Source organism: Mirounga leonina, unplaced genomic scaffold (assembly GCF_011800145.1).
Source record: "Mirounga leonina isolate KUSES-001 unplaced genomic scaffold, KU_Mleo_1.0 Mir_153, whole genome shotgun sequence".
In the NCBI taxonomy this organism is placed as follows: Eukaryota; Metazoa; Chordata; class Mammalia; order Carnivora; family Phocidae; genus Mirounga; species Mirounga leonina.
Genome location: NW_023270387.1, coordinates 9,839,733 through 9,867,200, shown reverse-complemented (window position 1 = coordinate 9,867,200; position 27,468 = coordinate 9,839,733). Strand labels below are relative to the sequence as shown.

Here is a 27,468-nt window from a genome sequence, read left to right as displayed (position 1 = left end):
TCTGGAAGGGTGGAGTACCAGACTGGCAGCCCCACCCCACCCCTGGACCTTGTCTGAGGCTTCCTGTGCTGGCGGGACCCGCTGGGATCACCCCGGTCTGCCCACTAGAGGCAGTCACTGTGGCCAACACTATGTGGTCTCACTGGGCCTTTGCTGTGCACCAGGCCAGGCCCGCTGGGCTGCCAGCCATGTATCACACCACATAACAGAGGAACGTGTAGTCCAAGGTGACAGGTGCTACAGACGGGCCACGTTCTTCTTTTACACGCAGTCTGTGTTCCTGGGGGCACTCATCTGTCTGCCCAGGGGTTCCTGCTCAGGCTCCATGGGGCTTCTTCAGCAGTGATCCTACCCCACTGGTCTTTGTTTCAAAGTTTAATTCAGGGTACGAACCACCAGCCCAGCACGCCAGAGATGACTGCTTGCTCACAGCTTAATTCGTAGTACCCGTGGCACAGATGGGCCTTAGTTGGAGAAGATTCTCAAATTCTCGAATATTTGTGGCTTCTTTGGGACCTTGGTCATGCTTCCCAGCCTTTTCTCCTTAGGCTCGCTGGCTGGTCCCATCCAACCCACACTGAAAACCCTAGGCTACGCCCAGGAAGGCATCAAGATGGACCAAGGGCTCTGAACCCAGAGGACCCAGCTCTGGCCACGCCATCTCCGGACTTCGGCGGCAGGAAACGGCCGGCCGGCCCCCGAGGTCCGCTAGAGTGGGTCTTTTCCCTAGCAGCTCACGGAAGCAGAATAAAGCATCCATTCTTCTCTCGCAGGTCCTTACACATTCCACCCCAATAAGCACAGAGGCATGCAAGCCTTCCTGATCTTCAGAGTCCCAGAGCTGCTTCCCCGAGCAGGGAGGGGATAGCAGCCTTGGGCTTTCTCTCGAGCCCGAGACACTGGGCCGGAAGCCGCTGCTGACGTCAGTGCTCCGCAGGTGCTGAGTGCCTGCTTCCCCAAGAAGGAGCCAGAAGTATTTGCGTGAGGGGACAGTGTTTGTGTTTTCGGGCTCAGTGGTACAAACTGTACCCTCTGAGTATACACATAAATACGGTTTTAGGGGACAAATACTCTCTAAAGAGGATGACAAACCACCGCCAAGTGGCTCCGCGTGTGTGAGGCGGCAGTTGTCCAGCTTATGCTCTGGGCTCATCAGCCCCAGCCAGAGGGCTGCCTTGGTCTGAAGGCCAGCACCACGCGCACGCACCGGGGAAGGGCCAGAAGGGTACAAAGACCCCTGTGACGTGAGACAGAAAGGGAAGTGGTCTTCCCTTCTAGCAGAGATAAAATTCAGACTCTTCCTCTTGGCCCGAAGGCCCTACACGGGCTATAGACAGTCCCACTCTTCTGATTGTTGTGACTCATGGCACTGGCCCTCCACCCTCCCATCCTCGTGCTCAGGCCAGAGCCTTCACGCCACCTGCTGAGCACACCCAGCCCATTCCTGCCTCAGGCCCTTGCTGACCCCTTGCCTTCAACACTCCAGCCCCATAACTTCCTGGGTGGCTCTTTGCCATCCCACAGGCCTCGGCTCAAAGGGTCACTTTGTCATAGAGCCCTCTCCCTCCATCCCCCGATCTCTTATCTAGTGAGGCACCTCTGCCCACTATCTACCACATTACCTGCTTTCTTCTCTTTTTACCTCTAGCTGACATTTTCTCTTCATTTACCTGCTTTTTATTTGGCTGTCCCTTCTGGAAGGTTCTACCAGGTACTCTGTCTTATGTCTCCCCAGCATCTAGGACAACCTGACTGATAGGAAATGTTCAAAGAGTATTTGTCAAAAAAAAAAAATGAGTGGGTGTTGAGTCTGGAGATGAGAAGGCCATCTCCAGAGATTTACAGGTGGACTGTGAAATGGAAGAAGTAGTCTTGTTCAGTATCACTGCTGGATGGAAACTGGATGGAAACTATAGGATCCGGGGTAGATTTCCGCTCCCCTCGAGAAAGAACTAACAGAGGGTGAGCTGCTTTGGCAGGCAAGCCCCCTGTGGCTGGAGGGAGTCGAGCAGAGGCCGGACGACCCCTTGGCAGTGGTTCCGTAATGCTCTGGAAGAGGTCCCCGTGCGGGGCAGGGCCTGGGGTGACGGCGTCTCCACGCCCCCCTCAACCACAAGAGCCCACCGTCCCACATCACCGTCCAGCAGCACCCCGTGCAAGGTACTTTTTCTTGGAAGCCTACAACACTCAGTAGGCCCTGTTTTTATTCACTGATTCTTGTGATTTTTTTTTTTTTATGTGGAAAATAAACACCTTTTAGCATAATGTCTGTCCACCTGCAGCACAATTCCTGGGGTGCTGTAAATTTAGACTCTGGGGCTCCCCAATTCTACGGAATCAGAATCTCTGGGGGTGAGGCTCAGGGATCAGGATTTGGAGGAACAGCCCGGGTGATCCTCATACACAGCGGAGTTGGGGGAGTGCCGTTTTCAGGTCCCCTCGAGCCTGCCCTACAACGAGTAACAGCTGCTCTATGACTCGCCGCCCGAGGAGGGGGTGTGCCGTCTCACCGCGTGGCCTTGACCTAGCATACCGAACGGATGGAGAGAGCGCAGACTGCCCCTGAAGGAGAAAGGGCCACCCAGTTCACCACTAAGAATCTCGACTTCCAGAGGGAGTAAGGCGCTCCTCAAGCTAGAGTGTGCATAGCTTCTACAAAAAAAAAAAAAAAAAAACCCAAAACCAAACCTAAACAAAAAAACTGAAAATAAGGGAAACACCAGGAAATGGGGGAAAGTATATTGAAGTCAAGCCAAAACCCACTAGCCCTCGCGGATGATACAGGGCTGTAGCCCAGGAAAGCCAGAAGGACAAAGGGTGTCCCCCGTACCTCAGGTAACAGTTTATAAAAGGGAAACATAACCTTCCAGGGGTCTATCTTTGCCTGACCTTGCCACTGGCCTGGTCCCAGTCCCAGCCACAGACCCACACGCAAAGAGTTTCTTGGGAGCAGCAAGCGCCTCCATAACCTCCAGGGTCAGAGCGGTCCCAACGGTGATGCTGCGAACGCGGGGCTGTCCATCTTCTGTGGTTCCCGGCATGGGAAGGGTTGACCCTGAACAGGGACCCGGCTGCCCCAAGATGGAGACCTACATACACCTTTCTTAAATGCCTCAAAATGAGAATCCGGGTTTCACATTTTACAGACACTAGACGGGCCTGAGTCACTGTGTCACCAGCTCTTCGTGCAGCAGAGCGACCCCTTCCACCAAGCTGGGGCTCTGGTTCACTCATAACCCCATACCTGTCTGCTCGCTCCTTCCCAGAAGCCGCTGTTAAACAGACAGCTGGTCTCAAGGGCTCCCAGGAAGTGTCCTACTAAGTGTGATTATAAACAGAATAGGATTTGCCAACAAGAGCCTTCTCTCACATTCCATCACAAGGCCACTCTGCGAAGCCTCTGTTACGGGGTTCTAATGGGAGCAGGGAAATCAGGAGCCCTAGCTACAGCGTTGTACGTCTGGTGGCCCACAGTGCGCCTCTGACCCCAAAGTGACCACCTCCTGGGTCTGCAAAGGGACTGTCCCCTCCCCCTGCCTGCTGGGGACCAGAAGCGTCCAAGGAGGCAATGACCCACAAGAGTTCTCAGGGCAGCTAAGCAAAGCGCATAGCTCCTCATCAGGAAAGGAAAGCATTTCCTTTGCTAGAACTCCAAGCAGCAGGCTACAAGTTTGGGGTGCAATCTGGAGTAATCAGAGTTGTTCAGGTACACGTGAGGTGGAAGGAAAGGGCTTTTGACATTTTGTAGGACACACTATTCAATAAAATCAAAACACGCTGGTGAGTTCACGTGGACTGTTATTTCCTTTAATAACGCAAAGGTGTAAACTTCATCAAGGCCTCGCTGATTATCTACACAACAGTGTTAGCATTCTTATTAGTAACAAACGTGATCCAAACCTGCCGTATCAATATTTCGGAAGTGAGCAGAGGAACCCCGCGGCATGTGGAGCGTGGCAGCGCTGGACGGGGCGCGGCGGCGCGGGCAGCTGAGCGAGGGGGCAAGTGCTTCCTCCCGCGGGGGTCTCGAAGGGCTGCTACCTTGGGGACCGCTGGTGGGGCCGGGGGCCACAGCTGTCACTGAGAACGGTGTCCAGGGGGGAGTGAGTGTGCCCTAACACTGTCTCTCGAAAGGCATCCTGTTACAAACCAGGGCCTGCCGGCATTGACCCCAAAGTAGCTTTGGCTGAGGCCCTGCCTCGCCTGGGGTGTGCTGGGGGTGGGGAGACGGGTCGTGTCAGGCCTCCCTACACTTTGGGCTAGATCTCCAGAGTCCCTTCGGAAACACTGACACTGGCCCTCCCCTGTGGGTGGGAATGGGACCAGGCTGGGGCAGACCTCCGCGATGGGCCCTTTTGGGTGAACACAGGACTTCTGCCCAAGATGCTATCAAGAGCACGCCAGGAGCCGGGAGGACAGTGACGGGTCACTCGCTTGAGGACAGATCCCTCCTTCCCTCACCCTCCCCAGAGCTCTTGCTAACTGACCTGGGATTCTTATGCCAGGCCCGGAGGCACCGCGTGTCTCTCCTCGATGCTCCGCCTTGTGCCTAAGAACCACGCCTGCTTGTCTTACGCTGGTGTGAAGGCAGAGTAGGGACCCCAGGGGAAGAGGTCTGAGGTGGGGCTGGGGAGCAGACAGGGCTGGGGTGAGAGGCGCTACCTGCCTGAGCTGCTGGGCAAAGTGCGGCCTCCAGTGTCTGCGCATGAGCCTCTAAATGGTGAGCGCTGGGGGACACGGGCCCACCGACATGGGCAGCTCTGCCCCGCAGACGGGATCACTGGGATTCCCAAAGGGAAAGACTAGTCTTCAAACATTAATTAAAAAAAAAAAAAAACCAACCAAGAACAAACAGAACTAAAAAATAAACAAAAAGAACAAATCAAACTTCTGTGGGATGTTTAGAGATGAGATATGTAGAATGATGTGACCACAATGGAGGGAGGGAGGTTTTATTCAGTAGAAGGTCCATCCCCAAGTGCGCACAGATGGTACTGAGCAGGATCCAGCCGAGCCTCCGTGCGAGACTTTAGCGAGCCTCTCTCCTGGGCACGCGGAGGGGTGTGCCCCCCAACAGCAGAGAGGACTAGCTGGTGGTCACCAGAATTTTTTAAATGTCACTAAAGCCACCGACCACTATGGGGGGTTGGGGCATTTGGGAAGTAGGACAGGCTGACGGAATTGCTGTGTGTGGACGCCCTGGGCAGTCCAGGAGTGACCTGTCCCCATCCTTCTGCTCTGGTGAGAGTGTGTGTGTGGCGGGGGGGTGGGGAGTGCGTGACCCGTGCCTGGCTCGAGGTGGATACCTCCAACTTGGGGACTGACGTGTATGCGAGACTGTCAGACCACAACCCCCAAGACACGAGCCTCTGTGCTGATCTGCGGCTCGCTGCTGGGCAGCCCGAATCACTCCGACTGGGGGGACACCCATCTCATAAAGCTGACGGGTACTGGGTGCATCACAGGCTGGCCCTGTTGGGGCTGCTCGTTGTAATACCAGGACCAAAGCGCCTCCCAGAACATCTGAGCAGCCCCAGATAATGCCTAACAAGTCCAATTTCTTCCACTGTATGGGTAACGGGGTGACTGACTCTGCCCATCGTGTTAGCAAAATGCTCGGGTGCATCCCAGTGGTCTGGCTCTCTTACCATGGGCATGTCAATGCAAGCGAAGCCAACTACTTTTTGAAGGGCAGAGGAGGAGCATGGGGTTAGAACGGGGTGGGGAGCATGTGGTGATTCGAACAATCTGATGCAAGCTTCGGGAGGTACTTAGACATTTTCCTCTGCTACATCATTTTCAGGGAAGAACAACAACAAAATGCAACAGGTAGCAGATGTGCAGAAACTTCTCTGTAAACCTAGCATAATGCTTTTTAAAAAAACAGTGTTTAAAGAAAAGTGCTCCCAAATATTTTCATTCTGCCATTAGAAAGGGGCAAACATCCTCGTGAACCCGCACAAGCGGACCTGTGAATGGTAAATAAATGTCTGGAGGTCCCGCTTTTTCCAGTCACCAAACCTTCCTCTTCCACACAGAGTGCTTGGCGGCGTGGCCGTGGCGGTCCTGACAGGTTCTTCCAGAGGGGGCACTGATCACTCTCAGAGGAACTGGGCATTAAGCAAACTTAATTGTGTGTGTGTGTGGGTGTGTGTGTGTGTTCGAGATCCTAACAGAGCAAAAGCAGAGTCACTGCAGAGAGAAGCAATGAGACAAAGGTGTAGGACGCAGAGCAGCCTCCCAAGGTCGCTGCAGGTCCAAGCAATGGGCGCCCAGAGGGAGTGTGGTTGTTTAAAACCAAATGTGGCAGTGGGGATGTCCCAGTGACGGACGTCCAGGGTGAGATGTGTGACGACAGACACAGGAGGGGGGGGAGAAGGAAAGAGAAGGAAGAGACAGAAACAGAGAAAAAAAAAATAGATAAAAAGAAAAAAATTAGGTCAAATATAGAGAACGCAAGAACCAAAGGTTAATTCAACTTAGTAAGTTAAACCGACAGGGTCAGAGAAGAGTTCAGTACGGTCTTCTCCCCGTAAGGCCAGTCCCGAAGCTCAGCAAGGGCAGAAGCAGCACAACAGCGGGGTGAACTCGGGGGTTAGGGGCCAGCGAGCGAATGAAGTTCAAGGGAGAGAACAGAGCCTCTGCAGTCAAGTACAAGAGTGTGACCAGGAGAGTGTTACCTTTGACTAAGGTCAGGCCTCTTAGGAACAGTCAACGAGCCTATCCATAGCCCCCTAGCCTCCAGAGCTTTCTACGCGGAGCGGGTGAGATGCACCATGAGCATCTCAGTGATAGGTCGGACTCCTCCTCCTCGGGCGCCACAATCCGCGCCCCCACGCTGTTCAAGACAAACCAGTCTGCGCCCCTCACCTCCTGCCACCCTGCTGACCACAGAATCCCACCATGAACGCACATCCTGAAATTCGCAGGTTTTGTACACAGGTCCCAACACCATGGCCAGGAGAGTCCAACCAAGCTCAGAGCCACCTCCTCCTGAAATGCATGTGGTAGAGCCACCGAGCCCTTGTGGGTGAGGTGAGCCGTCCCTCCAACCCTCTCCGGCTTCCCTGGGCACCTGCGGGCTTAATGAGAAGGACTCTGACATCTCTGCCGGGCAGGACCCTGGGGCACAAGGTCTCCTATTTCTAGATCTGACTCACAGGGTCCCCAACTGCTCCAACCCCACCGGCTGATGCTGGGGGCAGCACTCGGCAGGTGACTGCGGCGTGTCCAAGCAACCTGCCTACGTTGCTTAGGCCAGGCAACAGGTGCTGTCGGAACTCTCTCGCGCTGGGAAGGGGTGACTCAAGCCTGTCCCTCCCCCACCTCCTACACGTCCCATAAAGGCTGAGCAGAACCAGACACACTCCAGACTGTCGATTTCAGTGAAAAACGGGCCAAAGAACACAGAGAAGGGGCACGGATTGGGGGGCTACCTCTGGACACGGTGCTAAGCAGCAGTGAGAACACTTGCAGCCATGCCCAGGGGCCTTGTCTTCACTGCTGCCCATGTGCACTAAGGGGCCTCCCTGACAATGCGGAGGGTAGGACCAGTGGCCGTGTGTCCTCTGGTTGAAGACCCACCTGCCAGCTCCCTGGAGGCCCCCACACGTCTGTCAGACACACACATTCATGCACACTCAACCATCGGGAACCACACACGGGTCTCACTTTGTTGTTTCCCTAACCGACTCGCGCACACGCAGGCCCATGTCCTAGGCAGCCTTCCTTTCCCATCTGAGGGCTCTCACGGACTGGCTTAGCATCAGTCCTTTGGGGCTGAATGACACAGGACCGTTGCCCCAGGATGCTCGGCCAAGCCTTCCTTTCTGGTCTCCCTCCTGCTGGGAGGCGCTATTGTGACAACTGAGCAGAGCGCCCAGGCAAGCATCAGAGACAGGACAGCCATGACGGGGCCACACCAAGGCAGCTGGGAGACTGGAACATCTTCCTACCATGCTTGAACACAGCACAGAGTTTATGGGGCCCCCTTTCAACAGGCTGCAGCTATATGGTGTATGTCCCCCTCTCCTGCCTGTGGCTGGCACTTGGCTGATCTGGAAAAGCACAGAGCGGTATTGAAGATCACTTTCTGCTCTGAAGGTTTGGTCAATGAGGAGACTAACCATCAGTGGCAAGGGGGCTGGGCCAGCAGGCAGAACTCTCCCTTTGTTCCCACACTTGAGTTGGTCCTGGATCCCTAGAGACAGGTCTGCGTCTCCTAGGAGAAGCGCTCCCGACGCGGTCTCCAGCAGACTGGACTGCCTTTCACGGATGGGGTTTGTCAACGTCCCCTTTCTCCACTCGCCCTGTTTCAAGCGATTCAATTTAATCTTTGTTGCAGTGGAGAGGCCCTTGGAAGATAGGATTTTTAACTAACCGGGCACCGTCTCTTCCTTCTCTTGGGGTCCCCACAGAGAAGAGATCCGGACCATGACTGTGCAGTAAGCAAGCATCAAATAGAAAGCGCTTCAAAACAATTAGGTGGCCCTTGTATGAAATGGCAGAGGGTAGATAAGGTCTCAACAAAAGATCCTTACTCAACCAGCCGCCAAGGCTTGGCTGGAGCTGGGTTTTTCCCATCTGAGGGCTCCCGCGGACTGGCTTAGCATCAGTCCTTCAGGGCTGAATGACACAGGACCGTTGCCCCAGGATGCTTGGCCAAGCCTTCCTGGGGGTCCAGTACATCTCAACCCACTGCACAGGTAGGTACAAAGCAAAACTAAGCTTTGCATGGGCAACCAATCATGAGGATGGCTGGAAGCAAGCAAGTTGTCAGGGGCTGTTCAGGCACATTAGGAGGTGCAGCACTGTGCATTAATTCGAAGCGGGAAACTCACAGAAAGCAGAGGCGGTCATACCTGGGATGGCCGTGGGCTGGGCCGAGGTCCTGAACACAAAATGAGCCGCCTTGGACTTGCCCTGCTGGTTCTCAGCCACCACGTAGACCTCATACTCAGCATTCCACTCCAGGGACTTGAGCATGACGTGGTCACTGCCAGACGGGAGCCGGATCTCTGGTTTCCACTCGGAGGAGAGCTTCTGGGAGAAACCGGCAGGAAGGACACAAGACACCGGGAGAGTTTAGACGAAAACGCTGGTGAGACCGGCTAAGGGGAAGAGCTTCAGGGAGTCACTACCTTTGGTGCAAAATAATACAAATAAAAACCGATGATAGGACAGGGTGTTCATTCTTTACCAGCCTGAACACCCCTAAGGACGATGCGGGTCAGGAGGTCAACCTCGCATTTTGTAAGCACGGTGGCAGGTAGCATAGGACCAATGCTCCAGTGTCCTGTCCCATCGCCGTCAGGGCACCCAGGGACCCAAGCACATTCTGGAATGCTTGGGCACATGGATGCCCCGGAAGAGCCTTACAGCGAATACGCTTCTTGTCCTATTTCAGGATGTTGCTCACACTTAGCTGTGGGACTCACCTCCCTGACACGGGAACACTGCATAGATTCGTTTTATTAACAATAAAAACTACCATTTGTTGAACACCTCCTATGCGCCCGGCCCGTACTAGCGGCTTTCCACAATTTTCTCAGTGCATCCCTACAAACAGCCCGTGAAGGGTTCTGTCAGGCTGCAAGGTCGCTTGGCCGGCCCTATGTCACCGGTGGCCCGGTTTTAATCTAGAACAATTCAAAACAAAGAAATTCAGCTGTCTATGTCTTCTCTTTCTCTGAAAGGCTCCTTTCCTTGGCAAACTCTATAAAAGAGGCAACTGGAATATAAAGCAAATACTACGTTACACAAAAGTACTAATAACATATAGTAATAGTATTTAGCCAACACCGAGTGTTTGAAGTAGAAGAGAAGACACGTAAGGCTGTTGAAACCTGACAGATCTCAGTGTTCTGTCCCCATTGTCTTTTTAAGGCAGACCTGCCTGGCATAGCCACTGTGGCTCTTCTGGAAAACTGACATCTCAGGCGGCCTCATCTGGGAGGTGTCTCCAGCCCCAGCTGGCATCTTTATTTTATTTTATTATGTTATGTTAATCACCATACATTACATCATTAGTTTTTGATGTAGTGTTCCATGACTCATTGTTTGTGCATAACACCCAGTGCTCCATGCAGAATGTGCCCTCCTTAATACCCACCACCAGGCTAACCCATCCTCCCACCCCCCTCCCCTCTAGAACCCTCAGTTTGTTTTTCAGAGTCCATCGTCTCTCATGGTTCGTCTCCCCCTCCGATGTCCCCCACCTTCATTTTCCCCTTCCTTCTCCTAATGTCCTCCATGCTCTTAGCAGTGATTATGGTAGTTATGGGGCAGGGGAGGGGGGTTCCATGTGTCGGGCACTTTTCAGGTTCTTTGCTTATATTATAACTGATCTTCACCATAACTCGAGAAGCTATTTTTTTCCCACTTTACTGATGGAGAAACGGAGGTTTTGGAAGACTGGGTGACCTATTCAGGTCACACGCTGGTAAGTGGTAAAGCCGAACCTGGATCCCACGTCTGTCTGGGCCACATCAGCCTAACGAGGGCCAGAGACGGCCCATCCGACCACACTGTCCACTTCCTGTGGGCTGTGCTGGGCCATCGCTCAATCCTGGTTTCCTGTTCCACAGTGAGGAAGCCACAGGGACCTCTCATCAGTGGTGCCTCTAGGCTGGGCCTCAGGGAAGTCCACAGAGGCACCTCCTCCGACGTCAGCCTTGTGTCTGGCTTCGCAATTAACTGGGGAAGGGCTGAGTGGAATGACAGGTCTGCCCACCCACTGGGGAGTGTGCCTGAGAAGGTCTGTGCTGTAGCGATTCTCCATTAAGCCTAACCAGGCAAGGGCTCACACTCCACTTCAGTAGGGGCTGATCAAGAGAGAAGGAGTAAGTCAACTTCCTTGAAAAATCCTTTCTATTTGAGGAAAGAAAACTGCTCTCTGGTTCATTATTTCCTACGGTAAGAAACCTGAGCAAGAGGCTATTCCCAGTGCTCAGATACTGCCTCTAGATCTCTCAGCAATTGATTGTGGTTGGCAGTGGCCAAGTGTCATTCTAAAACCAAAGAAAGTGAGAGCGATTCTCATTTTGGGGCCTGGAGATGAAAAGCAGATGACAGAAATCTTAGGTGGTGAGCAAGCCGGGAAGAAAGGGATCCCAAGCTCACTGTGAGCAGGATTAGACCAGCTCAGGGAGGGTCCGAGGGGCAGGTGGGAATGACCATGGTTTGGGATGGTAAGGCAGCCTAAGGCAGGGGCGAAGAGCCCAGTGTCTTTAGACAGACCTGGGTTCAAACTCTGCCCACCCAGCTGTGAGGGACCATGCATCATTGACTGAGTACGTTACTTCCTCTGTGAAGGGCCGATAAGCCTAAGGCCAACTTCACAGGATTCTCATGGGGAAACAAAGTACACGATCGCAGTGCCTGGCCCATAATACACACTTGATCAAACGCACTGATTATGAGATATCAGTATATTATCTGCAAAAAGTACCAGGTAATGGCAAAACCACTTTGTAGAAATGTTCAAAAAGTAGAGCAATCGATCACGATAGGAGTTTGCCGCCACCACAATCATTTTAGAGATTTCAAAATGGTCCCAGTGTGGACACGGCCTGATGGCTGTAGGTCAAGCTTGGGGTTGAAAACTCTGACCAGGGCCGCTGAGCCATCTGCAAGACCCAGAACGACTCTGCCCCGCCTGGGCTTTGCACACTGTTGCCCCAACAAGGTGGGTGTCAGGGTGGCAGAAGCGGGGGTGAGGACGGGGCGGGAGCCCTGGAGCCACTCACCGCTCGGTACTTGACCAGGTAGTGCCTGATGGGGGAGCCGCCGTCATCCTGCTTGATCAGGTTCACCTTAATAGAGTTTCCGTCCTCTCCCATCTGCCCTTCGAGCTTAGGTGCGCTGGGTTCCCCTGAAACAGCCAGTTAATTCATGTGACATTTTTGCCCACAAAAGGAAAATCTAATCCATCAGCATGGGATGTAGTGATGGGGCGGGGCTGGGCTTTTTTCTTGCTTTCTCAGAAATTCAAATGGTTAAAAAGCAATAAATATAAACCTTCGGGTTCCAGTTAGATGCGTCAGACTTAGCCCCAAACGAAGTGCTTTTTGGGAATGTTCTGGGAAACCCTCCCTAATAGCACAGTCCTTTTACCATTTTAGAAACAGGATTTTATTTTATTTTTTTAATGTCTCCCACTAGTGCTTGCATTTCCTTTTTGCCTGCTCTTACAACTGCAGATTTAACTTTGATGAGCCTGATACATTTTGAGGAACAGCCTGAAATACGGGAAAATGTGTGTAAGTGTTTAAGGAGAAAACTTACACCCATAAAATAATTCTTCAAAACAGCCAGTTTCTTCCCTGGATATATGATTCATCCTGGGGGTCTGGGAGACCCACATGCCTAGTAGGGGTGGAATGACACTGCATTCTTGTGACCCGCTTTCCATGAATTAAGTTCTGTTACTTAGATTCATTTAAAAACGTGACAACTTTCCAGTTATGCTTAAATAAAGCACAAGATGCCAGGGGCAAGTCTCCTGTAAGCATCCTGCATTTATGGCTCAACCACCTGAGTGATAATCCTGGGCAACTTGTTTAAACTGACAATCATTAAAAAGTCTTTTTGTTTGCGAGAAGAGAGAAAAAAAACGTCTTCAGGGTTTCTCAACAGAGAAAAGTTGATGTCTCTATTTGCAGTATATGCTCGGCTTGTGAATCCAAGGGAGAGAAGGAAGACGGTCTTGTACGGGACAAACTACCAGGGCTGGGATGGTTCTTCTGTGAGGAAGACGCTGAGTTACTTCAAGAGAAACTATGTCATTAGTGGATACTGGAAGCAATGAGGTGAGAGAATGTTTGAGAGAAGTTGAAATGAAGACTTAATGCACTTGGGGATCCTGCACTTCCTCCGAGGACATATCTGTATGTCTAGTTCATGGCCTCGGACAGAAACGTGAGAGAGCCTATAGAACAGTTACCCCCTGGGTGGGTTGTCCTGGCTTGTTTGTTGGAGGACAGAATCACAGACATGTGACCGAAAACCCAGAAAGGTTTGTCCCTAGGCTTCGGACCTCATCATCCCGAAGCGTACCGTTGACCATTTGTGACCAGGCTGCTGGCAAAGCCATCCAGCCCACCCTCTTCATTCAGCTCCTCTGGGCACCTCTCAACGGCTGCTCGTCCCGCTCCTCTCTTTGAGACAAGAGGGAACCAGAGACGGAAAGCTAATGGACAGCCCTTGCTACTCAGCCTGGACCTGCAGCACACACACCACCTGGAGCTTGTTAGAAATGCAGATTCTGTTTTAACAAGATCCCAAGGTGATCCGTGTGCACATTTAAGGTTGAGAAGCCACGGGGAAGGGGACGCATGGAAGCTGCAACAGGGAGGATGCATCACCTTAATGTCCGAGAGAGAAAGTATTTAGGAAAAGTTGTGCTTGTGGTTTGTTTTCCCCAATCAGTGATTAAGGAAAAAGAAAAACAAGAGTTAAAAAAGACAAGAACAGGTTTTAGGCAAAGACTTGTCCTGGTTTCGTGCTGCTCTCTAGCCACTGGCCTCAACTCTTCAGTGGAGAACATTTAGGAATTTGGTTTAGATGATGTCATGATGTCAAGGCGGGCTCACTTTTCAAATTCTCTTGGACTGTTCTCAGTCTTAGACAGAAGTTTAGTAATGTCTCCTATCGTTATAAATATCCTGTGCTACAAAGAAACTCAAACCAAGTGGAGGCCATGTCAGCACCGAGCAGGTCTGTGCAGAGTCACGAGTGCTGAACAAATGGGATCACGAGGCACAGTAGAACTTTCCAATCCTCATCTCTGAAGCAGGGTGACCAACTCATCCTGGCTGGCCTGGGCCTTTCCAGGTGTTAGCACTGCAAGTCCTGCACTCCAGAAAACCCTTACCCCCAGGCACACTGGGATGGTTGGTGGCCTGAGACTGAATGGGGATGGGCACCAATGATGACTTCCGTGTTCAAAACTGTGACACTGACCCTATGACAGTCTATCTGCCTTAAGAAGGAGGGGAGGAGGCGGGATCGGTGGCCCTTCCAACACACTCACCGGGCAATGACCTAGTCCCTCCCCCAAGGCCTTTGCTTTGGGGGGAATATCTACTTAGAAGAGGTGCTCTTTCATGTTTGTGGGGGTCCCTGTAAAACTGAATGCTTAGACAGGCCTCTGCCTCACTATCCACAGATGCAGAATAGGGGCCCTGGGCTAAGTGTTCTCCAGGGTCCCCTGTCGTTCTGCCAGCGTGGTGACCCAATGACAGTCACTGCATTAGGACAAACTATCCAAGAACACCTTGGCTATTTTCACAACACTGTGAAAGACAGACGCAAAATAAGGATGTCCTGCCAATTTCAGGGCAATGTACCCCAAGATCAGTAATTCCACATCTCTAGGGCACAGGGTTGTCCATTTAGATAGAATAGAATAGAATCGGAATCAGAGAGAAATCACTGAAAACCATACCATGGTTAGAACACAGTTCTAACACTGACCAAAGCTGGAACGCTATCCGTTGCTAACATTTTATCAGAGTGATGACCACGTTATTCTGACATGTATGTCAGAATTCTACTTTCTCGTAGAATTTAGAGCATATCATGTAATATTTAGGTGTATCACTTCAAGTGCTTTAACTATAATTTACTCAACAAACGTTTACCGAGTATCTACCCTCTAGGTACCAGGTAGTTACTTAGGCATTGGCGTCTCAAAGGTAGACAAGACAAGGTTTTGTTTGCCAAATGAAAAAAAAAAGCCTAGTTATGATCAATTCTTTTAAAAAAAATGGCAGGGCCCTCGTACAGAAACGTAACCCTTCCTGTGACAGTGTTTCTTCAGGAAGATTCTCATCAACCAGCATCAGAGGGATTCTGACCCACTTTGTAAGGATGGAACTTGCTGTAGTCACATAAAGGTGTAGAAAGAGCAATATTTGTTTAATGAATTGTCTTAGCCATCTTCAAATGTTCACTGTTTGTCAGTTTTTCTAAAGATTACGAATAGGCTAAAGAAACTGCTTCTTGAGCTCTCGGCAAGCAGGCGGCTCCAGCCACACCTGACCAGGGAGGGGCCAATGCTGGAGAAAGGGGGCCTTGGCATTCGGGAGGCTCACTGCTTTACTGAACACATTAGGAGAGGAAATTATTTAGAGGGTCCCAATGTGCACTCTGTTCTGAAATGGCTGCTCTGATTGAAATCATTATAGGTAATTTCCGCAAAACCAATATTGTAATTATTTGTAAATGTTGGTTTAAAATTCAGCAGCAACTGGCAGGTTGCTCCAATACCCCTGGGGTTAATTACACCTGAATTTAGCTTCAGCCATGAGTCAAATTCCCCCCCAGATATTTTATGTAAAGACTAAAAAAAACCCAACATCACCTTAAAAATAAACCTTGCCGACAACAAATATAAAATATTAGGCAGCTCTGGTATTTGCTAGAAGAATGTAAATCATGTGTGTAAGAAAATAAGAAGGTACCATAGAGACCACATAGTCAGAAATGTTACAGACAGGTCCTATAAATTCCCCTTAGAAATTGTTATTGAAATGTGAATTTCTGGCCTCGAGGATTGTAGGTTCTTTGTAATTTTCATGCTATCGTGCCCTAAAATTGGAGTCGGCTTCATGTCCTTTCCTTCTTCAGCACAAGCCCTGGGGTCAGAAAGCTTACTGCTGGATATCTGAATTCCACAATGAAAACTATAGCAAGCCCACGGTGTTTGGACAGCATTTCTAAATTTTAGAAGGAAAACAATATTCTACTTAACTCAAAAATGCCCAATTACCAAAATTATTCTATCTTCTGACTCAAGTGCTGAGGGAGGCCTGACCCACACTCCTTCCTCATCCACTTTGCTGTCCCCGCCCACAGGGGTCTGCACAGAGTTTTGGGCATCTGAGTACAAACCAGTAATGGATGTAGGGCTTGCATTAGACTCTCTCCCTTTTTCTATCAAATGGGATTGTCTGGCATGACAAATACTGTTACTTTTGTGTATCCTAACTCCTGTTCCCTTCCCTGAATTACTTCTTGCAAGCCATTTGAAAAGAACTTGAAATGTACATATGCCTTTTTGTTACTTGTTTAGAAGAGCCCAAAATGTATGATTTGGCTGTTCAAATATGAAGCCCATTAGATCTTTCCAACTCAGGAGCATTGGAAATTACAAGAGGTTAGAAGTTTGGTCCTTAGCGGATGAGCAAATTACCTAAGGCAATCAGGATGTGCAGTTATTAGCCTGCTAATTGTCCTTTCTGAGAAGGACAAGCTCTTTGCTGAACAGATGAATCCAATGTACCTTGGACCCCCCAACTCCCTGTGATGCCCCCTCTGATGGCCTACCTGGCTATTCTAGGGGTGCTGAGGGGGCTTTCTGACAGTCCCAGCGAGTGGCCGACAGTGCCTGGATGGGTTTCAATTTGTCCTAACCCTTGGTCCCCCAAAGCAGGCCTTGGGAGTCAAGTGTTCCTTTTCTCCTGAGCTCTTTCCTCTTCGTTGTTAAGAATTTGCTTGTGCTAGCCTGACCTGACTCTTTGCTATCCTGGTCATGGGCTCCAGGGAACGCTGGGGGACACGACGGGTGGACATGGCTCTTACAGAACGGACGTTTCGCTCTGAGGCCACGGTCATGGGGGCATCTGGCCTACATGTCCTTTTTGAATCGGGTTCCTCGGGGATTACGAATGTGAGTGTGTGAGCTGGGGGGCGGGTGGGGAGGCCGATGGCAGCATGGGGCATGAATGAAACAGCAACAAATGAACTTTGACAGACTGAACCACAAAGATACCAAGTCCCTTCTCGTGGGTGTCATGAAAACACCAACAGCTTAATTGATCAATTATCTTTGTTTCATCATCCTAAAAAGAAAATATGACCACGAAGGTGTGGCTTGTGGTTATGGGGCTGATCCAGGCTGAGGAAGTTAGGACCGAAACAACCTCCAACAATTCACTTGGCTCCTGTCTCCGAGGCTGCAAGGGGGTTTGTGCACATCTTCAATACTACTTCACGGACGTCAGATTGCTCATAAAGAAGTACGAGGCTCCTGAGAGGTTTCGGCCCTCACACTGCTAAGCCCTAGGGAACTGTACCCTTTCGAGAGCCCCCGGCCTCTGCACCCAGGATTCAGGCCGATACGCATCACTGCCTCCCTCTGCAGACCCTTCACGCTAGCTCTCTACCACCAGTGCAGGGAATCCTTTGGAATAAAGGCAATTAGAGCAGAACCCCTGGTGACAAGTCTGTGTCGACCTGCCAGAGACCCGTGGCAATCCAGACACACAGCTGTAAAAAAATAAAGGAGGGAGTGGAAGGGGTAGTTAGTGATGTTTTCAATCTAAGAAGGAAGAGTGGGTGTTAAGGAGTTTAGTTCATCAGAATCAGCATGTCCTAGTAGGAGAGGCAGTGTCAGTAGCTAAAGAAAAGATCATTATGAATGGGTGGGGGGCCAGGGGGATCCGTGCTCAGACATGCTGCACACTGACAGAGGGGCACAGGGGGCTTCTCATCGCACACATGCTGGGAGTGGGGAGGGTGAGGAGGCCCATTTACACAGAGTCCTCACGGCTGATGGAGTCACTGGAGGAAGAAGCCGGGCCGTGACCAGGTGCCAGGATATTAAGAATAGACTTCGGCATGGGAGCATCTTAGCTCGGCACAGCAAGCCCACTCCTGGGAGAGAGTCCCTGCTCATCTAAACCTTCCTCAGTTAGGCCCCACTCACCTTAAAGCCTTACTCATGTCCAGAGAAAGGAGGCAATCATGTTCTTAACTAAGCTTTACTTCTCTCCCCCGTAAATTTTATTTGCTCTGACCGCTCCATTCCCTTAAATTTTATTATTAAAGGCCATTTCCTGCTGCTTGCTGTTCATTTGAATAAGGAGTCCTCTGCTCGTCCCTTTGCAAAGGGCCAAAGAGCGTCTGTCACAGAAGGGAAATGTGGTTTGGTGAGGGGGTAATCATGCTTTCGAATTCCACAGGCGCTTTAGTGATTTTTTTTTTAGCACTGGCCACATTTTTACCAATACCCAAGGCCATTGCTAAGGTGTGTTTCTAGGGCAACTGCAGGAAACATCTTCAAACATTTCTTGCTTTGCTTAAAATGTCTGGAAGAGATCGCTCTTCAGAGGTATGGATCAGTTTCAACCTTGTTCGTGGGGGTGCTTTGCTTCATTCCTGAATTACAGCAAGACACAGAAATGACCAAACTTGTTTTTAAGAAAGAAACTAACGGGTTTCAACTCCACATCTGCTCAAACTTCAGATCTCAGGGGGGAAGATCCAGGTTTTTCCCTAGTACATTAGCCTCGGAGCCATCACCTCAAAAGAACGCGGTCCCCCCTTGGGGGAATAATGAAACCACAGTATTTTGGGTGAGACTTGGGAGTTTAGAAAACCTTAGGCTCCCAAAATTGTCTGCCCTAAGCTGCACAGATTAGGTTGCCTTTTAAAGGCAGAACAAAGTTCTTAGCACATCTGATACTCCCCTGCTTTGGGCACACCCCGACTTCTTTTCATACAGTGTAAACACCAAACATCTTTTTGGAAATGGCAGATGGCTCTGACCCCAGACCTCGTCCAGGACTCTGGCTGTAAATAGGACTCAATAGGAGCACAGTGGCCACACCAAGAAAGCTGGCGTCCTTGGAGGTGGTCAGTGTGCAGGGCGAAGTGAGAGGGTAGCATCCACAGGGCTCACACGTGTGGGGTGCACGAAACAAAAAGACAGACCAGGAACAGAGAACATGCATGCGAGACAGCTGTGGATGGTTTTGTCCATGTGGATGTCGCCCAGTCAGTTCCTCAGAGAAGTGAGGCCAAACGGGGACCCCTCGCATGCACGGGCACACTGGGTGGTTATTCGTGTTAGTCTGGCTTTTGTGATCAATGCAGCCGGTCTGTGTCTCAGGTTGTGATCTGACGTAACAGTCTTCAGTTAGAAGAGAACAGAATGCAGATGACTCCCAGGGCAGGTTTTGAATAGGTGTTTGATTTTACAGTGGGAAAGCTGTGAGCAGAGCTTCCTTTTCTCTTTATGGTAAGCGAGAAATGTTTTGCCAAGGTTGTGACAGTCACAATATTAACTAATTATTTTGTCACCACTGTGCTTAATTAGGCTATAATTTTATTTCCTTTGCTGTAAGGGTCAATCATGTGCTTCTTGATTACAAAGGGATCTCCAGTCATGGTAACTGCTAACTTCTGCTTTGATTTCCTGCCTCCCCCCTCCTGCCCAGGGGGAGGGTCACTCTTAAACAGTGACATGTCAACAATCCAAACTGCTTTAATTCCAAATTCTTAAATCTCTTGTTTCAGTAAGTCCTCAATTTGCATGAATTTTATGAAGCACTCTCATTGGTTTTGAGCAAATAGAACCACAGCAATTGATATATTTCTCTCCGTAGCGTTTCAGTGTTGCAAACAGATACATTTCACATTTTCACAGACATGACTCATTTTAGAGCAACTGTGGTTTTCAGGACTACTGGATAAAGTTAAACAACAATGTCGCAAAGGTAATTTGCAAAACTGTTTTCTGGGAAATAATTTTTACGAACTATCTGGTAAAAATTCAAGTTTGCAAACTGCGCCGTGGCAAATGTGGTTTTACTACAGACGGCAGTTTGCGGGGCCGCGTTTCTCGAAGCGAAATGTTGAACCAAAGGCTCTCATGGTATCAAATCGTCATGTCAAGGCCGCAAAGAATGATGAATTCTAGAGGTGAACTGAGAACAAGAGGGAATCTCTCAAATGGCTTCACTTGGGAAATCTAAGACAGGAAGAATGAGTGGGCCCCAGGTGCCAGGCTGTGGTCCCAGGTTTATTTCCCTAATCAGAACAAAGAGTTTTACCTTCTGTTCACCAGCGTGGACGACATCATCAGCACCATGCAAGCCACATGACAAAGTCACATGATACGCACGCACATGATTGGTTGAAAGGAAAGTGGAGGAGGTCACATGGAAAATACAAAAAAATTAAAAACTGATGTAAACAATGGGCAGGGAGAAAAAATCAACAACAAAATCACAGACTAAATAAAAGGAGAAATCAAATTAAATTAGCAGCATATATAGGAAACATTGGGAGGACAGTCAAACTGCCCGGAAATAGAAGGATAATAAATCATAAAGAGCATTTGGTTAACGACACCAATAAGCATTAGATACAGCTGCAACACTGCATATTAATACATCAAGGAGCATGTACACTTGTTTGGAAATAAAGGGAGGTGTTTCTGTCAGGACCCGGATGTCAAAGTCAATCCAGGAGACTGTTGAAGGAAAAGAAAAAAAGCAAGTTATTATTCACAGATTCCAAAAATGTCTTGGCATCCTCGGGAAACAAGGGCAATGAGAGAGAACATGGGTCATGCAGGAAAAGTCCTAAGACTGTGTGCCCTGTAGGAACAAAATATTACATTACATTGAGAAAAGCCATTTCCTGTTTCCTGTGGTGCATAAGGAGACGGGGAACGGGCTGAGTAAGGTTTGCGGGATGCAGACCAGAGAAGGCAGTCCTGGCGGTCCTTTCTCACTTCCCTGTCCATCTACCCACATTATCCCGGAGCCCCCAGTGAGATACCAAAATTGAGACAACCTACAAAGGCGGAGGCCAGTGCAGAAGGGAACAGGTTTCCTTCTGGTGGTCGAAACAATGGCTCTGTCAACACTGAAGAACGAAACTGAACCCCTGGCCCCCTGAGCTAAGACGCTGACATTGAACAAGTGCTTGGACATTTGTGGATACCTACCTCTCTAAACTTGTGGCTGTACTGATAAGATATGGATTTGACCTTGACAATTAAAGGCAAATAGTTTTCTTATTTGGCTTTATCTACATTCCTTTTTGTCCTATGTTGTCTTTGCAGTCTAATCTGTTACTGAATGACTTGCCTGTCAAAAGGCATTTTGGGTTTCCTGCCTTAACTTGCACGGACCAGGGGAAGTTCAGGCTATTGCTGGTTGAAACTAAGAGAAGAAGGGCAAAGAGAGGAGGTAGAGGTACCTTTCTGCCCAAAGCACACCACTGTTTAAAAATAATGCAGGAGAAATGCTTTAGCCCAGCTACACATCCCTTGCCCCTGCGAGCTGATAGAACCTGTCCGTCCCATGTCCCACTGCACAGGCTCTGACATGTTCCAACCAATGGTGCCCTGCAGGGATGATACACAACTGATCGGTTTCTCTTTTGCTCTTATCTAGGGTACCTTCATTCATTCATGAATTCATGATTAAAAATGGATCAACACACACACACACACACACACTAGCAAAAACAGGAGACGTTATTCGTTTTCAATCCTATTGACTGGCTGATGATTGATAGATTTTTCTGCACTTCTAGCTGCTCTGCTGTTCCACCGCATTCACACACGCTACCTTTTGCCTTATTGTATACGATTATGCTCATGCTAAATACACGCTGCTGCCCAATTGTGACCGTCTTTCCTTATATCCCAGGATCCACTGGGACCTATAATTTGGGTCAGTAGTCAAATGGGTGCAAAAAAAAAGACAAACTTTCTTCTCTTTTGATGTCACTACTGGGCATCTTATCCGTGGACAGAAATGTCTGATATTTAAAAATTAAACGTATGTCAGGAAGGAACACCCAATTCTTCCTTGAGGAAAACTCTGGATTCTAGATTCCAGGGAAGACCAGTCTACCATGAGACATATTAATATGACCTGAGCTGTGCAAATGCATTACGTAGCCTTCTCCAACTATGCCTCGCACACACACCGCCCCAAGCTGGAAGGCACAGGAGCGTGGCTGTTTGAAGAAAAATGGGTTAACTGCATTCCTTTCCCAAATGCAAAACCAAACCAAACCAACCAAACAAACAAACAAACAAAAACACAAAAAAAACCACAAAAAACCAAAACCACAAACTCATCCTCTGAGTGAAACCCATGCGAGCACAGTTCATTGTCACCCGCTCTGCTCTGCTGACAAAGTGAAACCTCAAAAGCATCAGGAATTAAAATTCACTGCAGCACACACACACGCAGAGAACCCCAAGAAAGCAGACCCTCAGCTATGTTCTGTAGTAGAAAAAAGAACCATTTCATGCAGCACGCAGAACCAGGAAACTCTTTTCTTCTCTGTTCAATTATGTATCAGAAACCTCGGCCCAGGGAGGGGAGTAGGAACTGGATTCCACACACCTGCTTTCTGCCTTCTCCCACCGACCACTGCTCCGTGGACACAGGTCACTGTTTTCTGTGCACTCAGAAATATTATAAAACCTAACCCCCCCCAAGGCTGTGGACACCACTCTAAACACACACACACGTGCCTGTGCTCGGGGGCTCCTAGTTGACTTGGGACTTCAGGCCTAACCCACAAGTCCCCCTCATTAGAGCGTTATAAAGGCTAGCTTGGAACAGGTCACTGTTGTGATGAAGTGTAATGCTTTCCACAAGTCTGGTCCCGACTCTACCGTCTGCAGATGGATTCCAGCACTCTGATCTGGACTCTCAGCACACAGACTTGAGCAGGCCCGGCTACGCTTTCTGGGGCTGCCATTTTCCTAGCGCTGAGGAGGAGGACTGCGAGGAGGCCTCTCCTTTCCGGGGGTGCTCTGTGTACTCCTCATGCCCCCTGGGCCCTGCTGCGAGGCCCCACAAAGCAGGGCAAGCTGTCAGAAACGAGCGGCGGCTTCCCTCTCTGCTGCACCCTCCACCTCTCCCCAAGCAGCATTCTCTCTCTTCCTTCCCTTGTTCTCAGTCTTGGCTACGTGTGTGTGTGTGTGTGTGTGCGCACGCTTCAGAGGGGAGGGACAACAAAGCTCGGAGGAGATGCTGTTCTTTTGTTCCCTTAGTGTTCCTCTAATCCTATTCTGTTTTTTTCACACGAAGGGAAATTTGGAAAACTCTCTTCATGCAGAGTATTCTTCAAATAATCATCCCAGCCCTTTTGGTGGTGCTGGGTCTGTTCTCTTGGCCACGCAGACAGCATGCTTAGGAAACCACACCAGAAGAGCCTCCATGCATTCACAACTGTTACTTTTAACACAAGGGACAACGACGGGCAGCACCGTGGCCCAGAAGCCAGCTCTGCAACAAGCAGCAATCTGGCCAAGAGCCGCCATAACTCTGTACTCACTAGCCGGGTCTGTGGTTGTGAGGGCAGGAAGAGGCCAGGTTGCTATGGAAACATGAAGGGCAGACAGGGCACAGGAAGGTGAAGGAGAGAAGGGAGATATAAAATATATTCGTAAGTAAATACATGAACGTGTTTATACAGGAGTGTGTCCATGTGCATACGCAGATATATCTATATGGATACAGATATATATAGATATAAAGAAAAGAAAGAGTTGGTGAAGGGGATATTCTCTCACCGCCTTTTCCCCTGATTTATCAACAGAAATATGGGAATTTTAAGGAAATTATCAGAGATTTTGCTGACAAGTTACTCTCATTTGGCAAGAAATGACATAACCCTCGTTTACTCTTACCACAAATTCTGGCTACTACGTGCTGGGCACTGTGTTTTGTGTTTTTCATACTTAGTCTTTCATTTTCACAGATACCTACAAGAGAGGTAGACTCTATCCCTCATCAGAGAGATAAGGACTCTGTGGCTCAGGAGATGGAGGGGCTCATTCAAGGCCACGGAGCTAGGCACTGAAGGAGCAGACATGGGATTCGAACCCAAGGCTGTCTCTGGTTCCCAAGCCTCAATGCCCGCTGACACAGCCACGGCCTGGAAAGTACCACCTGGGGTGCTGGGCCTGTTGCTAAGCCAGAGAGAGCGATAGGCTAGGGGGCTTCTGAGCCCAGGGCTGGGGTCCTCTCTGGAGGCTATGCGCAGAGCACAGAGCCCAGCAGCTCCTGAGCCCAGCGGGCGGCGCCACCCTGCCGGCCCCCTGAGCACCTGCTGGCCTGACACCTCAGGCCTCACACAGCTGCCGTCTCCCTTTGCTCTCCCCGCCCCCCAAGAGCTGGGTTCAAAACCCCAGAGTTGCAGGCATAGTGCTCCCTCCTGAGTCCCCAGGGGAACAGAAGCGCAAGGCAGCCAAGTGAAGTAAGACCGTAAATGAGAGAGGCTCAGTCAGGAATAAAGAGGCCGGAGACCGACCAGGCGACATCACTGCCAGGCTGAGCGGTCCTCCTTCGGGGTGGGCAGACCCAGCTTGCTAAGCTTTTTAGGGGGCTGGGTGGGGGGGAAGAGGGCGATGACTCATCCTCCTTCATGGAAGAGAAAAACAAGGCTCACTTGCGAAGGGTTAAATAACTTGCCGAAGCGCCTACCGCTGGGCACATCTGCAAGCAGACGCTGTTTATTTTCCCGCAAATATTTACGAGACAAGTATGCGTTTACGGAGAAAGCAAGAGCTACAGGCCTCACTATCTAATTTCAATGTCTGAATCTAACTGTGCCAATTAAAATGAAGGGTGAAAACACGACACCCCAAGCCATTTCTTATGACCCTGCGGAATAGATATTTTTCCTGGCAAATTCTTTTGGTTTCTCCAAATGTCAGCTCGGGTCCAGCCCACGAAGAATCCTGGGGACAGGGCTGGGCCACGCCAGCCTTGGGATGCCTGACTGCAGGGTTTCCTGTCCAGAGCCATGCCTGTCACTTGCCTGCTCTCTGGGGGGACTGCTGCCTCCCATGAATCTGGGAGGCTCTGCGCCTATCTCTCTTCTCATTTGCTTCTCTAAAACCCGGCGCTGCTTTCTGCCAACAGAGTTGAATTATCACCTGGTGAAGGAGATAACATTACGCAGACCCACTGTGGCTGGTGGAAAGCAACCTGCAGAGAGATGGATGAAGAAAATGATACTCACTATCTGGAGGAGACAATGGAACAGGGGTGGCAGAGCTAGCAGGAGCCACTGAGGAAAGAAAAATGAAAGTGAAAAAAAAAAAAAAGAGGGAAAAAAGCTCATTGAGGCACACAGACACTGAATGAAAAAATAGAAGAGCCGACCCGGGGGTGTCAGCAGACGAAGCTGAAGCTGGTTACAGTGAGGAGGAAGATGCCGTGCGTGAGGGCAGGCGGCCCGCGGACCAGCAGAGAGCTGGGCTCTCTGACTTCAAACCGGGAGCCCGTGTGCCTGCCAAGGCTCGCATTCAGGTCAGGGACTGGGCCAGGAGCAGCTACAGAGACCTCCAACCCTGCCTGAAACAAAGAGCCCATTCAGCAGGACCAGGTGCCTTCACAGGATCAGATGTCAGGAGAAAAGGGAACCTGGACCCCAGGTTAAGGTGAACGTGGGGAAAAAGGAGGCTTTGGCTCTTCATGTGATAGATCTCTGTATGTGCTTCTAGACAGGCTTGTCTGCACTCAGGGCATATACTTAGAGCAAAGCCTGTATGCCTCACTCTCTAATCTCAATGTCCCAAAGAAACAGAAATGACTCTCCCACTTGATGTTTACTGCTGGGTGAGATCCAGGATTGCTGGGCATTTAGATCATACTATAACCATGGCTGCCCTTCAAAACCCTATAGAAGGTGATTCTCCGGAGGCTGCCGTGAGCGCGGAGACCAATGCAAATAACACTGAGTGTTAGTCTCATGCTCTCTTGGAGGAAGGGAATGCTGAAGAGACTGGGGCTGAATAAAGTAACACTAACCCAACTTTCTGCTTGGAGGACCGTTAGAAATGGTGCATCTGAGACATTCCGGACACTGAATAGATCTTTAGTTTTTCACTGGCAAATATTCAGAGGTTGTCCCATCAATAATCACAAAACAAAGTCTCGTTGAGAGCGAGATGAAAATCTGGAAGAACGTCACCATATCTCCAACATTGCTTTGGCATACTCATAGTTTGGTCTTCCTTTTCTCTTCCAGATGAAGCATCAAGCATCTCATTAAAGCACATGAGTAGAGTGTCACTGGAATCAGAGCAAAGTGCCCACTGAACTCACTGTGAGCTCATCATGACTTGATGGTCTGGTTAATTCAGGGGAAAGTGTATCTCTTTCTCTTGTACTTTTTTGGCTTGAATTGTTTGCATCACTGCCTATATTATTCTGGCAAAGGGACAGAGTTTTATGTGTTTTAAACACAATATATGAGAATTATGTTAGATATATTAGAAACATAATATATTACACTTGCAATGTGCCATCAAGGGGGCATGATGTGAAGACAAAAACCTCAAGATGCCTCTTTGGAAAAGTAGACACTCCTTCATGATCTTTATCCCCTGAAAGAAATTGTCTATTTTGCTTCATGGTTCAGAAGCAAATAAAGAGGTGACATTCAGGCAATGAAATTCTGAAGGTACGTGGCTCAATCATGGAGGAAAGGATGCATAATCAACTGTCACATCATGTCTTTAGGGCCTCAGGAGCTCTGATAGGGAAGCAGCCCCTCCCAAGGCAAACAGAGCTTGTGAGCTTTCCACCTAAAAGCTTCATGACAACACGCAGACATGTGGCCTAAAAATACATGAAACAGGGACATTTTTTCCAGGCTGGAGTTCTATTTATTTGTTTGGAGTCAGCGCTTCCTCGTTACCTTCACACACATTTATGAGCTGCACACAAAGGAATCTTCAAACAGGTGAGCCAGGCTTTCTGATATGGCAGCTCAGAAGCAGGACTCTTGGGGATATTTGTGGCTTTGGCTAGTTTCACCTGCTCGTCCCTGCTTTGACATGGTCATGCCTCTGCATGTGGCTAAGTCTATTAAGGAACCAAGAAAGCAACCCCCTTACTGGCACATCTCAAGGAACTTCAAGTGATAAACTAATGCAAGATGCACCAGCTCTCACCTACTGCCTCCTAACTGGGGCGGGGGGTGGGAGGTAGGGGGTGCGGGGTGGCGGTTGGGGGTTGTCTGGCAACAATGACTCTCTATTCAGTACGACAGCTTATTAAGCCTGTACCTTCTCCCCCTAGGTGCCCCTAAGGCCTCACTCCAGTGTCACGGGATCAGGCTGTGAATCTGTACCCCGACATCACAGGGGGGAAAGCATGGTCAGTGGGCGAGACGAGCCAATGTCAGAGACCAAAACCAACCTGGGCTCGGCGAAATGGATGGCTGATTTTATTTACCCGATTTCAGACAACCTTTGTGCCTTCTGAGGACAGGGAGTGAGAACTCAGAGAAGTCCTTCCTAAAACGTGCCCTAACTTCCTAGTAGCAGTGAGCGAGGGTTGGCATGGCAGTGGCAGATGCTGGAGTCATCCTCCCAACTGGATCCTTCTTCAGGATGGGTCTAGATACCCCCCTGCGCTAGGCCCTCACTTCGGCCCCTCTAGGAAGGTCACAAGGGTACAGGAAAGACCATAATAACCAACTTTAGTAAGAGTATGATGTTCTGTGTATTTCCCTGGCTCTTGACTCGCTCAAGCTCTCGACACAGGCACAAGTGATAAGGCTCTGCCACAATTTTCCTTATTTAGAAGAAGTCTGATTTTTTAATCCTTTAGGCCATAACTTTATTAGATGATTGAGAAAACTGACTTTGCATGTCATTAGCATGACCTACTAGCAATGGACAGCTGACTG

General features: G+C 49.7%; 1 protein-coding gene across 9 annotated transcripts in view; it reads right to left on the bottom strand.

Moving 5' to 3' along the window:
* NCAM1 (neural cell adhesion molecule 1) overlaps positions 1 to 27,468 on the bottom strand; it is a 299,415-nt gene that overhangs the window by 8,354 nt on the left and 263,593 nt on the right. The window contains exons 15-20 of one of the 9 annotated variants that reach the window (XM_035008959.1): positions 24,790 to 24,837; positions 23,098 to 23,139; positions 19,839 to 19,841; positions 11,748 to 11,872; positions 8,862 to 9,042; positions 2,818 to 6,249 (exon numbers count right to left, since the gene is read on the bottom strand). In XM_035008959.1, the coding sequence (XP_034864850.1) occupies positions 6,170 to 6,249; positions 8,862 to 9,042; positions 11,748 to 11,872; positions 19,839 to 19,841; positions 23,098 to 23,139; positions 24,790 to 24,837 (479 nt within the window). In that variant the 3' untranslated portion in view covers positions 2,818 to 6,169. Of the gene's footprint in view, positions 1 to 2,817; positions 6,250 to 8,861; positions 9,043 to 11,747; positions 11,873 to 19,838; positions 19,842 to 23,097; positions 23,140 to 24,789; positions 24,838 to 26,842; positions 26,846 to 27,468 lie in introns of those variants that run through there. The other 8 variants (XM_035008960.1, XM_035008954.1, XM_035008961.1 and 5 more) reach the window with 8 other exon arrangements.